This window comes from Chenopodium album, chromosome 22 (genome assembly GCF_948465745.1).
Source record: "Chenopodium album chromosome 22, dcCheAlbu1.1, whole genome shotgun sequence".
In the NCBI taxonomy this organism is placed as follows: domain Eukaryota; kingdom Viridiplantae; phylum Streptophyta; class Magnoliopsida; order Caryophyllales; family Amaranthaceae; genus Chenopodium; species Chenopodium album.
The window spans coordinates 25,971,322-25,987,505 of record NC_137855.1 but is presented as its reverse complement, the minus strand read 5'-3'; the positions used below and the strand labels follow the sequence as shown (position 1 = coordinate 25,987,505).

At 39.3% G+C, this 16,184-nt stretch overlaps 1 protein-coding gene and 1 long non-coding RNA gene across 3 annotated transcripts in view; one reads left to right on the top strand and one right to left on the bottom strand.

The window, feature by feature from the left end:
* LOC145605265 (uncharacterized) overlaps positions 1–8,258 on the top strand; it is a 33,708-nt gene extending 25,450 nt beyond the window's left edge. Inside the window, exon 4 of the mRNA XM_081661315.1 lies at positions 7,716–8,258. Within this exon, the coding sequence (XP_081517441.1) occupies positions 7,716–7,853 (138 nt within the window). The 3' untranslated portion in view covers positions 7,854–8,258. The remainder of the gene's footprint in view (positions 1–7,715) is intronic.
* On the bottom strand, positions 6,761–12,838 carry LOC145605266 (uncharacterized). 2 transcript variants are annotated; one of them, XR_014105020.1, is made up of 3 exons: positions 12,683–12,825; positions 11,298–12,435; positions 6,761–7,141 (listed from the first exon to the last, which is right to left on the bottom strand). It is a non-coding gene; the product is annotated as an uncharacterized LOC145605266 (long non-coding RNA). The 2 variants fall into 2 exon arrangements; XR_014105019.1 differs by lacking the exon at positions 6,761–7,141 and having other exon boundaries at positions 11,321–12,435; positions 12,683–12,838.
* Positions 12,839–16,184: the final 3,346 nt, after the last annotated feature.

Here is a 16,184-nt window from a genome sequence, read left to right as displayed (position 1 = left end):
GTACTTACGCAAAGTTATTAAGCAAGCATTGGGGCAGGCGGTCTTACCCCGCCTTTCTTTGCATCCTTGGCCTCCAAGGGTGCTTTCTTGGCCATCAACTGCTCCTTGCGCAGCTGGGCAGCAGGCTTAGCCGGAGTCTTTGCCGGGTCCACCATCCTTTTAGCTTCGGCTGCAAGGTCAGATGGAATATCAGTTAAAGAAAAACATTTAAAAAATTATTATTGAAAGCAAGGCAAAGTTCTTCAAGTATAGGGATCTACCCTAGGGGAACATTGTGCTAAGCCCACAGGCGGGTAGGAATCTCTCATCCTTGAAAAAATCCGGATGGGGGATCCAGTTCTTAGGGACAATGATCTCAGTCCCGTCGTCTATGGGCACAGTGGTGGTTTCAAAGAAACCGGGATCCATGATCTGCCGGCGAGCTCGTGCAGAAAGCTCCGGGAGAGCGCACTTTCTGCCTAGGAGTGCCGGCTCCTTATTGTACCGGCGCGACGTCCGGTTGTGCGCAAGGGATGGGGAGGAAATCAAATAAAACCTTTCCCTCCATCCAGCCCATTTGGACACCTTGTCCAAAGTTATTTGATATTGGGGCAAGGTTGTGAGAGTATACCAAGCCCCATGACCGCCTGGGGCCCTGCTCAAATAGTGCATGTGAGCAAAGGCCGAGAAACTAGGCTCTATGTCTTGGAATTCGCAGGCGAAAATAATGTCAAACCCCCAGATCATACCCCTTGAGGATCTTCCTGATCCCAATATAGAGGGGGAACTGGAGGCCGACTTCGATAACCGCCTCGAAGCAGACGAAATAGTTGTCTGCATTAGGAATATCATCCTTCCAAGCCATAACGGCGTCCGCAGGCGGAACCATCATATACCACCCGTTCCCAAATGGGTGCTTTTCTTTAAAGGCTTTGAAGCTGCTCTTCAGTAGGGCTCTGTCAGCCGGTAACATCCTTATTTTCCTAGGGTCAGGCTTGTCTGCGGTCTTCGCCGGCACTTGATAGTTAGCCGCGAAGTTCTCTTGTGCAGAGCCGGAAGCTTCCGACCCTGATCTCTCAGCAGCCTCTTCGCCGCCTGACCCATCTTCTTCTTCTCTCTCAGAGGAAGAGGCGGCCTCTTCGCCGCCTGATTCCCTCACTTCTTCTTGTGAGGAGGCCCTACTTTCAGAATCCTCCTGCTCATCCGGACTCTCATAGCCCTCTTCCCTTGTAACCTCGTCAGCGCGCACTCTTCTAGCACGCCGGTGCCTCGACTTGATAGCCGTTTGTTTAACTCTAGCCATTGTGTCCTGCACAGACACAGAGAGGGAGGGATTTGGGGATGAGCAAAGGAGATCTGATTGTCTGGAAACGGCAACCCCGGTTCTAGACTCAGCCAGACCAGGAGACCGGCTGAGCGTCCTAGGCCGTGCCGTGTGTGTGGATGAAGAGTCCATTTATTTTCTCTTGAAAAACGAATGTATACAAGCGGAAAAAGAATGTATACAAGTAAAAGAAAATTGAAGGAAGGAAACGAATAGTTACCTTACTTTGAAAAAGCTCTGAAAAATCTGAAAACAGTTACAGCCGGTGACCGTGTGTTCTTGAGTGAGCACGCGGGAATCTTGAAATGGCAAGTACGCAGTCGGGGTCAGAGCACCTCTCTCTAAAAACTTCTCTTTCTCTCTCTAGAAAATGAAAATTGTGAATGAAGTGAGAGGAGAGAAGGGGGGGGGGTAAACTCCTATTTATAGGCAGGGTAAACGAAAAAATGACCGTTAACCCTAGCCGTTTTACTGTTCACCTCTCGCAGGTTGACAAGTGTCCCAGGCACCACGTGGCCGGCCACGTGCCACCTGTGAAGGGCAAATGTTTAGGGGATTTTTACCCTAGATACTTGGACCAATGAGGGGCTGCCACGTGTCAAGGGCTGGCAGGTCACCTCTGACCTTTCCCCAGCTGACACGTGGCCTCCCCAGATACATCCTATGAATGGCGGCTTTCAGAGGCCCAATTCCCTTAATGCATTGATTGCGGCACAGCCCACCTGCCCTAGGTCAGATGACCTAGGGGAGGGCACTTTTCCCCATGACCCTATAAATAGGGAGATACTCCCCCATTTTGGAGGCATTCACAATCATTTATTACACCCTACTTTCTCTCTCATCAGAGAACTCCTGAGCTTGGAATCCAAGCAGATCCCCACCTTAAATTCCGTGCTTTTTACTCTCCTTCAAGTTACTAACTTGAGCGTTGGAGGCGGAGCACCACCCAACCGGTGTCTTCGTTGATTTTGCAGGTACAGAAGCCAGCAGGACCAGTCTTCGAGTTGTAACTCTCCCAAGGGACAAAAACACCCAAAACAAATACATCAAAATATTTTTGAATTTTTTTCAATTTTTTTTGTGTTTTTTTTACTTAAACTTGCAATGTCCTTGCCTTTTGCTAAATTCGGACGGCTTTTTCTACAATGCAATTTATTAGTCCATGCCTTTTATAATTAAGGACGACTTCTACTTAAACACTTGCCATTATTCGCAAAGAAAACTTAACACGATCTTGCACTCATAAAAACCAAACATCCAACTTATCCACCACAAACTCCATCATACATGATCAATTTGCTTCACAAAAAACCAAGAATAGAAAGAAAATGAAACAAAAGGCCAAAGAACTAAAGATGTGGCTTGAAAAGAAGGAAATAGGCTCAAATGGTTGCAAGAAAGCAAATGGAAACCCAAAAACAAATATGAAACAAACTAACCTAAAAATGAAAAATACCACCCCGAAAAAGGTGCCTTTTTCCTCCCTAGATAGCTCGGTCTCGGGTTTAAGAATCATACATCAAGCTTTATATATTAGGCTTGCTAAGTCAAGGATCCATGCCGCTCATGCAAGAATATGATGAAAGCTTGAACAAATATAAATCTCACATGGTTGTAGCAAAAACTCACTAAGGTTGTCAAATCGAAGATAGGGAGCAACTACCAAACATGCCACAAACAAGTAGAATCCGGCTTCATGATCCCCTTAGTTCTAGACAACTACCTTAGCAGGCTTTATCCTAGAATCAACCAAACGTAATCTCAAGCCGTGCACACCACTACCATTTAGGAAGAAAAGCATTCAATTATACAAGTCCAAATGATATTATGTCCAAAGCAAGAACAAAACAAAACACATTGCAAATTTGCCTTGATAGAAACAAATTTTTTTAGAGTTTTTCAAAATATAAGAAACATGGAAACGCATATACAAAGGTGCGTAGAATATATGAATCAACATCCCACCAAACATGATAGAATACCCTCCCCCAAGCTTGAATGAGACATTCTCAAACATAAATAAAACAATCCAAGGGAGGGGAAAAACAAGGAGATCAATCCAATCAAACCAACATATGTCCAACAAGTCATCATTCACTAGAGAGAGAGCAAGGAAGGATATTACCGGATATTAGGTGGGTGTAAATACCCGCAAATGACCCAATTTTACCCTTTCAAGGCTAACAACCTCTAGTATTGAATTTGCCTTCCTTATGCTAGCAAAAATAGGAGTCAACCTTCCTTGATTCTTGATCCATATTGAAGCACCAAAGTATATCAAGTCATGTACCTAGTAAAAGGCACACAAACATTTCCATGAGGTAAAATCTATTCTAAAAAGAAAATAAAATGAAAGCAATAAAACACGGTTTACTTCCCGAGAAAGGCTTGCTTAAGGTCCAAGCTTGACCGCTCTAGGAAATAATAATTCAACGCACGCAAGAGCTTGTCAAATGCACTACTACACATTTCATATGATATAAGGTTGGCAAATGACGGGATAAGGACGTGCAACAAGATCGTTGCACGCAAGTGAGAAGGGAGATGCCAAAAGAAAGAAGAAGAGGGATGAAAAGGAAAAACAAGAAAATAAGAAGAAAAAGAAGGAGGGGGAATAAAAGAATGGAAAGAAAAAGAAAAAGGCAAATCCTCCTCACTAGAATATTTTTGAGTGACAATATCACCCCTTTCCTCAATCGGGGACAAATGAGCCACATAAAAACCATCATAGACAAGATGGTCCCCAATAGGCTCATTAACAAAAGAAGGGAGGGACATAGGAGTGTAGGGGATATGGTTGAAATTCCTTGAAAAAGGGACATGTGAGGAGGGAATAGGAGCTATGGTCTCGCAAATGAACTCTTCCTCACCACCATGCCTCAAATTTCCAATTAGAGCATGAAAGTCAATCATAGAATCCTCAAAAGAAGAACACTCATGATCAACATCTCCGCCCTCAAACATCCAACTTCCAAGAGGAACTACATAATCCCCTCCACCACAACCATGAACAACAACTCCCTCAACTTCCTTAAAGCCTAAAGTCTTAAAGCCATGCATGAATGGATGTAAATTCATTTCAAACTCATCTCTCTCACGTGAAGCATTCTTAATAAACTCACTCAAAAGGCTATGGGTTTTCATTTGACACTCAAAAAACATATTAGACATAACCTCAAGTGAATCTAAATATTCATGGATAGAAGAATCACAATCATGCACTAGAGACTTGTCTAGATGGGAAAGAGGGATAGGATTTTTAAAATCAACACTCTCTTCATTCTCAACTCCTTCACCATCACTCAAATGCTCACAAATGGGATCCTCACACTCTCTGAGTTGCTCAAAATCATCATCATCATCCTCAACACACACATTAAATTGGGATTTATCGCAAACAAGCATCAAGGATGACAATTGGCTTTCTAACTCTTCTTTTCTTTTCAATTCTTTATTACAAATATCCTCACGCTCTCTAATGATCTCCAATTGGCTCCTAAAAGTTTCCATCATTTGTCTTTCCAAGGGCCTTAGGTTAGGATTCATCTCCAACTCCCTCAAAGATTCATGAATTTGGCTATATGGGATTAGAAACTCATCACAAGAATTTGGAGAATGAAAAGGAGAAGAGGTTTGAGGATCAAGAGTAAAAGAAGAGCCACAACCAAAGGTAGGATCATCATCATTATAAGCATGAGCATCTTCACTAAATAGGGGAGAGGGGGCACAATCAAGCATATGAGATTCATCATTTAGGGAATGAAGCACATCATAAGAAGGCATGGTAAATAATGAAGAATATTGAAACACACCATTAGCATCAACTTGAGCAAGCACCTCATCATCTTGAACAAAAGGGGAAATAGAGTTGAAATCATGCGTTCTAGGTTCACTAATGGGATCATGTGACAAATCATGGGAAATCATGCTAACATTAGAAGAATCAAGACATTGCACATCAATATTAGGAACATGATTATCCCTATTATAGGCATCCCTAGCAAACCAAACATAAAAATCTCAAGCATCATCAATTGACAATGCTCTAAATTCACCATTGTGCATGCATTCAACTTCGTCCCTAGTTTGCTCATTCAAACCAAAATAACAAATCTCACAAGCCTCCCAAAGGCTGCAACAATTACAATCAAGACATCCCTCTAGTCTATTAAAATATTCACAAAAAGGCTCATTGTCAAATTGAGGAAATGAGAGACATGCCATTTTTATAAAGCAAACAAAAATAAATAAAAGAAAAGTATACACAAACACCTAGACTCAAGCAATCAAAAACACTCAAACATAGACACCGTTCCCCAGCAACGGCGCCATTTTGACGTGGGAAAAACTATGTCGTTGAACTAATCCTCCCTACGGTCAAACAAATTTATAATCAATCAACTACCTAAATACAAGTATAGAGGTAATTCATGGGTCGAACCACTAGGAACGGTTATGTTCAAGTATTTCTAATTAACGCCTAAGCTAGGTCGAAGTCTAAAGTGAAAGGTAACATTATTCTACTTCCTAAATCAAGAACCAAACAAATGAAACACTAGGGAGTGGGGATCAACATGCATTCATGATAATCAAGCTAATTAGGGAGTCAAGCAATCCATCCAATGCAAAGACAAATAGTAGGAGCAATTAGGGGCATTCAACTAATCATCCTCACACTCTCTAACATAGCTTTCTCTAGTGCTAAACAGTATGAAGAAACATAATCAAATACTCAACTAATTATGATCAAACCAATATCAAGTGGTCATGTCAATCAATTCAATCATGCAATCAATGCTAGCAATCATGGTTAGCTACTCCAATCAAACTTATGCAACTTGCAAACCTCTATGAATCAATTTAATCACAACACAAGAACTACTCAAATTCTCAAATCAACCTCAATCCATCAACCCACATGTTTACCCACACCCTAGCAAGTAAACTACTCAAGATACATCATCATCAAATCTACTATCAACTATAAAGAATAAGAATCAACAAAATATCAAGAACAATTACTCTAATCAAACATCAAATATCAAAATCAAACCAAACAAACATCAAATTAAACAAAACAATTAAATGAGATAGAGTTTAGAAATACTCATTGATAATTAGGAAGATCTCCAACACAATTGTCACACTTGCATCTTCAATCTCTCAATCACCACTGAAATTCTTCATTTTCTCTCTCTAAAATTACTCTTAAACTAGCCTAATCTAGAGAGAGAAGCTCTCAATCTAAGAGAGAGAACACTATTCTAAAACTAAAGAATTACATGAATCAAGAATAAAGGAAACCAAAAATTATATAAACAAAAGGAGAAAAGAAGCTTAAAATCGTAAAAGACCCAGAAACCCGCGCCCGCGAAAAATTCGGCCGCGACCGCGGAGAAGAACGGACACCCCGATAGCCGTGCCTGCAGCCCAAGCCCGCGCCCTCGGGGAGCCCTCGGGACAACCGCGGGTGCTTACTGCTCAAAAACGGCAGTTTTGGAGCTGCAGCAACCCCGCGCCCGCGGGTACTGTAGCCCGCATCCGCGGCAGAATTTCAGGGCTAACTTTGGAAGGCTGTAACTCTCAATCTATGAATTGTATGAGGGCGTGCGACCTATCATTGGAAAGCTCTTTAAGTCTAGTTTCCAACCCAACTTGAATCACATCAATCCGATCTGTAGAACTTGAGATATGGCTGAAACAATGCACAAAGGTCCTATTTGATACTTTGCAATCCTTCGTTTTCCTTTGTTTCAAACTCAAATTCAATTCCGAAAAGTGCATATTGATGCTAGTGGGTGCTATTTTCAAATTCCATGCATATAGCCCGCGACGTACCTACAAAACAACTCAAAGAAACATAGAAGCAAGAGAAATAGCCGAGAAACGAATAAAATGATAAGAAAACCATTAAAAGCATGCATTTCTCTAAACTAACACAAAATCACGCAAATCAAGCATTATTCTCTAAAAACACGACATAAACGACTACAAAGGAGCATAGAAATATAAAGAAAACATAGCCTAAAGGTGCCATAAATGGCACAGATCATAGTTGCACAAAATGCGACTCCATGACACTTCTACTTTTGCGCTGCCTGTTTTGTTATGGGAGACAATCCTCATTGTTCAGAGTAGGAATTTTCTATTGAGTATTTGCATTGGGTTTTGCTCTTTTTTTTTTTCAATTATGCTGTTTGGAAATGCATGTAATCTATGGAATCCAGTACTATGAAAATGTCGCCTTGAGTGGGGACGTAGAAGGGGGGAGGGGAAACTGCTGGTGGTGCTGTGTAACTACTGAGTATCGCTTAATATTTATTAATTAATTTATTAATTGGTTGTGGGCCTTAGTCCAATCCTTAGATCATCGAGTCCTCTCTCTTGCTAATTTTGTTGCTATTTGTGACAGGAGAAAATGTCAAAAAAGGAGAAAGCACACTCTAAAAGGGTGCGGAAAATGCTGGATGAAGAAAAGCGCCGGCGAGAGAATGAATTTCGTCAAGCATTCTTCAGAGAATGTCTGACATTGGGTCATTATGACAACTAATTGCATGCCCTTAATTGTTGGCGATACCATGTACCGGTCTTCTTTCTTGCAACAGCGCTTGGAAGATCTTTGGGAAACTTTGAAAATAATTGGGGATCTTGCCTGCACTTGCATGCCGTAAATAGCCTCACAACCCACACACCCACCTGCTGCACCCTAGATTAGTACCAAGTACTTGTATTTTGTGTACTCGTCTTATGTTATAATTGTCGCACTCGATGCTGATGTGACCTACAAATATTTGTACAATTATAGTATTGATAGCTAGGATTAATGATTTAATGAGGATCAATTGTTTGTATATATGGGAATTTTTTATTCATATATTCTAAATTTTAAATTAGATGTTCTAAATTACTTATATATTTTAAGTTATATAAATAAAATATTTTAAATTTTTACTCACATGTTTTAGTTCTTAAATCAAATCTTCTAAATTATTATTCATTTAGTCATTTATTCTAAATTTTTCCACAAATGTTCTAAATCTTAAATTAGATTTCATATAATTATGGGTTCTCACTTCTCACATATGGACTTATTCTTACCGTAGATTTGAGATTAAATGAGAAGTTTCTTAAAATAAAAAGAGATAAATGTGCATATATTTTGAACTAAATGTGTATATATTATCTACTAAATATGCAAATTTGATTTTCAACCTGCTACTTTTTTTTAACAATCTGAAAAAATGAAAATTTATGCACATTATACACAAAAAAATATGCACATTGAATTTTAGTCAATTTTTTTTGCACATTTAGTTAAAAAAAAAAAATTTGCACATTCAGTATAAAGTATATGCACATAAAATCCTTCTCATCTTTCTCATTTTTAGCAACTTTTCATTTGGCCCTAAAAATCTATATACTTCCTCCGTTTTTGTTAGTTGCATCATTTTGGTTTTTATGGACTCCTAGGCAATTTTTGGAGTAGAGAGATGTGGAGAGAATTGATAAATAAGACCCATATGATTGGAGAGAGATAGATAGAATTTTTAAACTAGGAAGGAAAGTGATGCATCTAAATTGAAACTTTCTTAATTAGAAAGTGATGCAAATAAACGGAGGAAGTATATTATAATATTTTGGATTGGGAGATTTCTTAAGCATTGATAAAAAAAAAAAATAAAAAAAAAAAATCCAATATTATCAATAGTGTCTACTATTTAAAGGGAAATTCATTTACTCCATGTGTCATACTTCCCCCGGTTTTTTTTTAAGTTTATCATTTTGACTGTCACAACGTTTTATCTAGGCTAGTTAGATAGAGTAAAATATTGTAGAAGTAGAGTTTATTGAGAAATTAAAAATTAAAGAAAAGAGATACTGGGATAATAGTTTATTACTAAAAAGTAAGGAATGTGAGAGGAGAGAAATAAGAAATCACGTATTGATGGAGAAAGAAGAAAGTACCAACTATCCGACAAATTTTGGAAATACTCATTCAGCAGAAATATCCTAATAAAACTGGCCAAAATGTAGTGCCTATTTTACAATCTGCCTATGAACAACTTTGTAAACAAGTTCATATTAGAAAGTTGGATCTTATTTTATTGCTCGCGATATTAATGTTAAAATATTATGCGTGTTTTTGAAGGATCATGTATACTTTGAAATTCGTCTACTCTTATTACCTTTTTTATTCTAGGGATATGCAAACCTTAATTTATTGCTCCTACATGCAAGCCGGCCAAACAACTACTTTGAACCAGATTATAGATATTTTTTTAATATAATAAATAGACTCAAATCTACTCCGCATGTAAATAGAGAACATAATGATAGCAATTTCTAAATCGATCTGATTATGTTTAATATTTTCATTTTTACCTATATATGGCTATATGATGCTCTTAAAGTAAGCTTGCCCCAAGCCGACCAAACAGTTGCTTTGAATCAGATTATAGGTAGATTTTTTTATATAAATAGGTTTCAGTTGTATGTAAATAGTGTATATAACGATGACATTTTTCAATCAATAACTAAAGTCCATTTTATTAAATTGGAAGTGGAGCCAAACTGCCAAAGCTTAATTTAGTGTAGCAAGCCGAAACTAATTACCAATAATGAGCCAAATCCCAAAGTTCCCCGATACTATTAAACAACATAGACCCATAACCATTAGAGTACTTAATGCACGCCCAGTGACACAAATGATATATAAATAAACTTAACTAAATAACATTAGCCTAAAGAAACTCTGATTTTGCTCATATAAAAAGCTCAAGGCAGAACAAAAGCCAAAAAGCACAACTAACGCCCTTTCACAGTCCAGCAGCATTAACACTATGTGCACAAAATGCAGGTGACAGGAGCTACTGATCATCAAGAACTACCATGTAACATGTTAAAAATCATCTAGTTAGCTTCAACTACCATCAAATGTCTCAACCCTGTTGCACCACAACGCCGAGGAAAGATAACAATGACAATCGACAAGAAACCAGATTGTTTGAACAACTAAATAGAATAAATGCTGAGCAATGCAACTATGCCTAGGGGTTCACTTTTTGTTGAATAATTTCTCAACCATATGCCTCTACATTTCGAACAGCCATAATCTTTGACTAGAAATTATATGGAATGAATACACGTATACAGCCTGCTCGTTTATCTGAGGCCGTGTATTCCCTTCCACCTCCCTTCTCTATAATAATCGTCTCCACTCCAGATATAGCGGAAGTAAGAGAATCCAACAGCTGACATGAGTTTCGAGTTCACCACAAATATCCAATAGGTAACAGAACTAAGTAATGTATAGGTAGATAGGTTATTCAATTAGATATTTCTTCCCCAATATAACCCCCACTCTTGATACAACTAAAGTAAAAGGGTGCTATAGCTGACACATAACTTTCAAATTGCACCACGAGGATTCAATAGGTAATAGAGCTTCTAAAACGATTAAGGAAAAAGATAGCTGAAACCTGCTCCTCATGGCAAAGCACACTAGAGATTGTAAAAACAGATGAAGCTCTAATCGAAGCTACTAGCTAGCTAACCATAATTAGATGAAAATGGTCATTCAGAATGACTGTCCTCATCTAAACTTGTCTAAGTTGACATACAATTTTTTATCATGCATCAATTGCACATAGAAGAGCTTTGTTTAGAGAAGATGGGACAATAAGGGGAAAAAAAAAGGGAGGCAGGAAGGATTATCTAAGAATAAAGGAGAAAAAAGAAATTGAAGATTAATGGAGGTATAATCCATGGATAGGTATAAAGATGGAAGTTTTTTGAATTTCTATGAAAATTAAAGGCGATACATAAAAATCAAACAAATCTTCAAATTAAATTATAGAGCATGTACAATCACGTTTTAGCAACAATGAACATGAATATTCAACAGCACAAGGTCAACAAGCCAAAGAGAATATGAAAAGAAACAATTAATTTATGCATATAAGAGAGAGTTGAGAAGAGGGATGAGGGTACTCACTAAAGTGGGAGGAAGTCAAGCACTTGGTAAGTGGATAAAATTTCATATGAGCGGGTATAAAGGGGAGTGAGGGTTATGGTGGAACCACAAAGCTCCGCTTTAAACTTGAAGAAGAGAAGAGTGGTGTTGGTAGGTAAGCTACGATCACATCGATCACCACCTGGAACAATCGGCACTACAGGCGAGTAAACGACCAAGCACAAGATTTTGTTGGTGTCGTCTAGACAAAACAGCGAATCAAACCTGAAGGTACAATCATCTACAGAGAAATCTTTTTTAATAACCCGAGTGGACCACTGCACGTCAAACCACTTTGCGGTAGCAACCTCATATGCATGAACAAGATTGCGAAGTTTATGGGCATGAAGATAGAGGAAACCATCAAGAAGTGCAGCATCCTGTACTCTGTCCCAATCAGAGACATTGGAGTCTAGACATTTCCATGTACCAGTACAAGTACCATGAGTGGGAGGATAAAAGGCATAGAGGGAAGACGAGGAAAGCTGACCGTCATTCAAGTGAATTAGAATGCGATTGTTGGTAGGGTCCGGAATCACTGGCATAGATGGACTACAATCCACCAGTTTAGAAGGCAAAGGGCTAAGCGAATTCCAGGGGCCATGGGGCATACCTTTGGTGGTATTGACATGAAGAACCTTTGGAGCAAGGACATTTCCAATACAGTAGACATCCCCACTAAGGCAGGTGTAGTTGTATTCATTAGGGTCATTGATCGGAGCTGGGCCCCACGTCCCACCAACACCAACACCAAAATGTAAGTGAGACGCGCCCACGTAATAATTCAATTGAGAATCGGGTAGGGGTGATTATATTTCATTCTGACCACCAAAGATGAAGATGGAATGACCCAAAGCCACCATTTCACCAACCTCCGTAGCCCTTCGCAGTGATGGTAAACAATTATGATATATTTTGTCCAGCTTCAGATCCATTATGTGGAATTCTTCTCGTCTAAAGATTTCTTCAACCATATTACCATCTACGTTTTGGTATTGTGCCTTATCTTCAATATTGTTCTATGACTGCACCAGAATCTTTCTTTCCATTCCTTGTTGGATACTCTGCCACTTCCTTTGAGTTGACCCACCACCTCTTCTCCTCCGTCCCATTTTTTCCCCTAATCATAACACAAACACAACTAGTTTATTACATCACATAAAATTAAAATTAACATCAAACATAAACATCACCCACTCATCATGATTTTTCTAGATTATCACATCACATAAAATCAAACAACCGAAGAATTAATTAATTTTATAATCCATAATTTCACATCAAAACAATCATCGAATACAGAAATTCATCAAACACATGCTACAATCGACCTGATAAATTATTTCAGAGAGAATTAGGAATCATACCTGAGAAAGAGAGATAGAGAAACAGAGACAGAGAAGGAAATTGGGGACTTTTGATTAAACGGTGAGATGAATGAAACCCTAAGACTTTTTATTATTTCATTTAATTGTATTTTTCTACCCTTTATATTGCGGAGCATTAGCAAATGAATAGTGTCCGGACGGAATTGCCCTTCATGTGCCACATCAGCTTCCTCTACTTTTTTTTTTTTGAAGAAACCGTTAGCCGGATGATGGGCGTTAGAACGGTCGCTCATTCCACACTCAATCAAACACATTTGTTAACAAACACCTTACAAACCAAGCATAATGACAAGTAAGAGTTCGGTCCACAAGGAACGGGATATGGTTGCTAAAGATTTTACCACTTAAGCTAATTCGAAGTCAATGGTGAATAGGGGTTCGTCAAGTAGACAAACAAACTATGGTTCTAAATCAATGGATTAAAGAAACTATGGAATGGGATCCACTCAACCAAGGAAATTAGGCAAACGGGGAGTAAAATAGACAAGATATAGCAAGGACTATATGTAAAATCGACCTCATGCAATTAGAAAACAACTCACACTACTAAACTTAGATTCCTCATTAGTCTAGCAATAGATGATACGTAATCAAATTGCAATAAGTAATGACATACTCAATTTACACTTCCATGTCAAATTAGGCATATCATGCTATCAAGCTCCTAAGTCAAGGGTAGCTAATCCAATCATGAAGAACTAACAAGCAATCTCATATAATCAATTTAATTGCAATACAAACATCAATGTTTCTCCCACATTTGCATAACTAACCCAAAAGGTTGAGCTTCACCCAACCCCTAGCAAGAAGACTACTCACAACTCATGTTCATCAACATGCAATCAACAATTAGGGTTCTAACTACTTCAATAAATTGGGAAAAGTGGTTAACAATTGAAATAACATCATCCAATAACAAATTACCAAGAACTAAGAAGATTTAAATAACATGCAAATACCAAATAAAATATGAAATTAAGTAGAAAAAGGTTGGAGAAATTACTAATTGAAGCTTCAAATGTTGAATACAAATTGCCAAACTTTGAGAATAATTCTTGAATTTCACTAATACAATGATTTGATTTGATGAAAACTAAGCTAAATTAATTAAGGGAATGTTCAAACTAAGAGAGGTTTATGAAAACTAGGCTACTGTTCTATATCTCTAAATGACCTAAAGGGGAAGTACTTATACTCCCCGAAACACATAGGAAAATCCGTCAAAAGAAAACGGATTTCTAGCGAGGAGCGCCCGCTCCACAATGAGGAGCGCCCGCTCCACAATGAGGAGCGCCCGCTCCACAATGAGGAGCGCCCGCTCCTTTCGGCTGCACGCCCGCTCCCCTGTTCCAGCAGCATGGGCAGATTCAGCTTCAAAGGGAGGAGCGTCAGCTCTTGGTGAGGAGCACGCCCGCTCCTAACAGCACCTGAACTTGGGCAGAATGTAGCTATGGCGGAGGAGCGCCCGCTCCATGAGAGGTGCACGCCCGCTCCTATGGAGCGCCCTCTCCAATCTTCAATCCTCTTGTCTTAAACACGATTCATGCACCGAAAGCTTGCCATATTGAGTCCATAGACCTGTAAAACATGGACAAACACAAACCAAGAGGGGGAAAACCGAGACAAAACATTTTCATTCAAAATTTGGTTAGAAAGAGGGGAAATGATCGCAAAATCGGGTTTAAAATTACACAATAAGTGGTAAAAAAAACCACTTATCACCGGGCAATTTTATTAAATTATATCAATTTCCGCCAGAGTAAGAAAGCTTTGGGGGAAATCGTTAAACCATACATACGGAGATTCACTTGTACTATATCTAGCAATCAAGTGTGCTAAGGTATTACCCGATCTACGGACATGACTAGATTTAAAGAAATAAAAAAAAACTTCTTTCAATCTCCTAATATCCTCATAGATAAGCATTAATGTTGAGTACCCCATATCATTTTTGTTAATGATGTTCACTACATTAGCTGCGTCACATTCAAGCTCGATCCTCAAGTGTCTCAACTGCTTTGCAATCTGCATCCCCCACCTGGCAGCAGCTACTTCAGCCTGTTCAACACTCCATCGTGCCTTCATACGTTTAACAACTGCTGCAATAATGCTCCCCGCCTCATCCCGCAACACCACACCCAAACCAATTATATTATTTGCAGCGAGATGGGCATCGAAATTCACCTTAATGTTGCCTGCAGCAGGAAAACGCCACATCCCAAGGGGAGCAACATCACATGACCCAGCTGGCCTAAACACCCTTTCCGCATACTCCTTATAATCATTAAGCATCTTGGTGAAATTTGCAGCAACACCACTCGGATCAGCCACAAGTTCATTATGCACTCTTGGATTTCTACAAAACCAAGCAGCCCAACACAGCATACAGAAGAGACTCAGTTCGTTTTTGCTCAGTCTATTTGCCACCCACAAAAAACGATCACAAAATGAGGAATTAGGGGCATAAGCTAACAGGTCTTGGAAAGCACTATACGACCAAATAATTGTTGCATCAAGACAGTCAAAAAGAGCATGATTGATGGTCTCTGTAGCAGCCCCACACCCTTGGCAAATGCTGTCATTAACAATGTGACGAACCCACAGCCTCTCCTTGACCCCAAGACTCCCTTTACACCCTCTCCACACAAAATGTTGCAATTTAAGAGGACCCTTGACTCCCCATACTCTCTTCCATAGTTCCTCTTCAAGGACCCCATGAGACAAAGACCATACATGTCTCTTCCCAAGCCTTGCAAGTAGGTAGCCTGATTTGACAGTGTAGCACCCATTCTTCGTAGGCCACCAATATCTCTGATCAGTAGACCAAAATTCTAACAGGGGTAAATCCAAAATTAGCTCACATTCATCCTCCAAAAAAATACTCCTGATGAGCTCCTCATTCCATCTCACATTGTCAAAATCAATTAAGTCTGAGACACGAAGATTAGGGTCCGCATTTATGTTCGGAGTTGGCACAATTGATACACTATCACCTGGCAGCCACGCCTCTTCCCATACCCGGATGCTCTGCCCATTGCCCACCCTCCATTTTAAACCCTCTAGTAACATAAGTTTAGCACCCCAGATACTACTCCAAGTATAGCTCGGGTCGTAACCTATTTTTGATTCCAAAAAATCATCATTTTTATAGTACCTGGCCTTCAACACCGAGTGCAGTAGAGAATTTGTATCATTATGCAATCTCCATGCCTGTTTTGCCAGCAAAGCTTGATTGAAAGACTTGAGATCACGGAACCCCAGCCCTCCCATCAATTTAGGCATACACATAGAATCCCAACTGTGCCAATGCATCTTACGAGTAGCATTTGTGGACACCCACTAAAATCGGGCAATAAGAGCATGAATATCATCAAGAAAACCATCCGGCATAAGGAACACACTCATCATATAAGTCGGAATGGCTTGTGCGACGGCTTTAATCAGAATTTCCTTTCCGGCCCGTGACATCAACTTTTCTTTC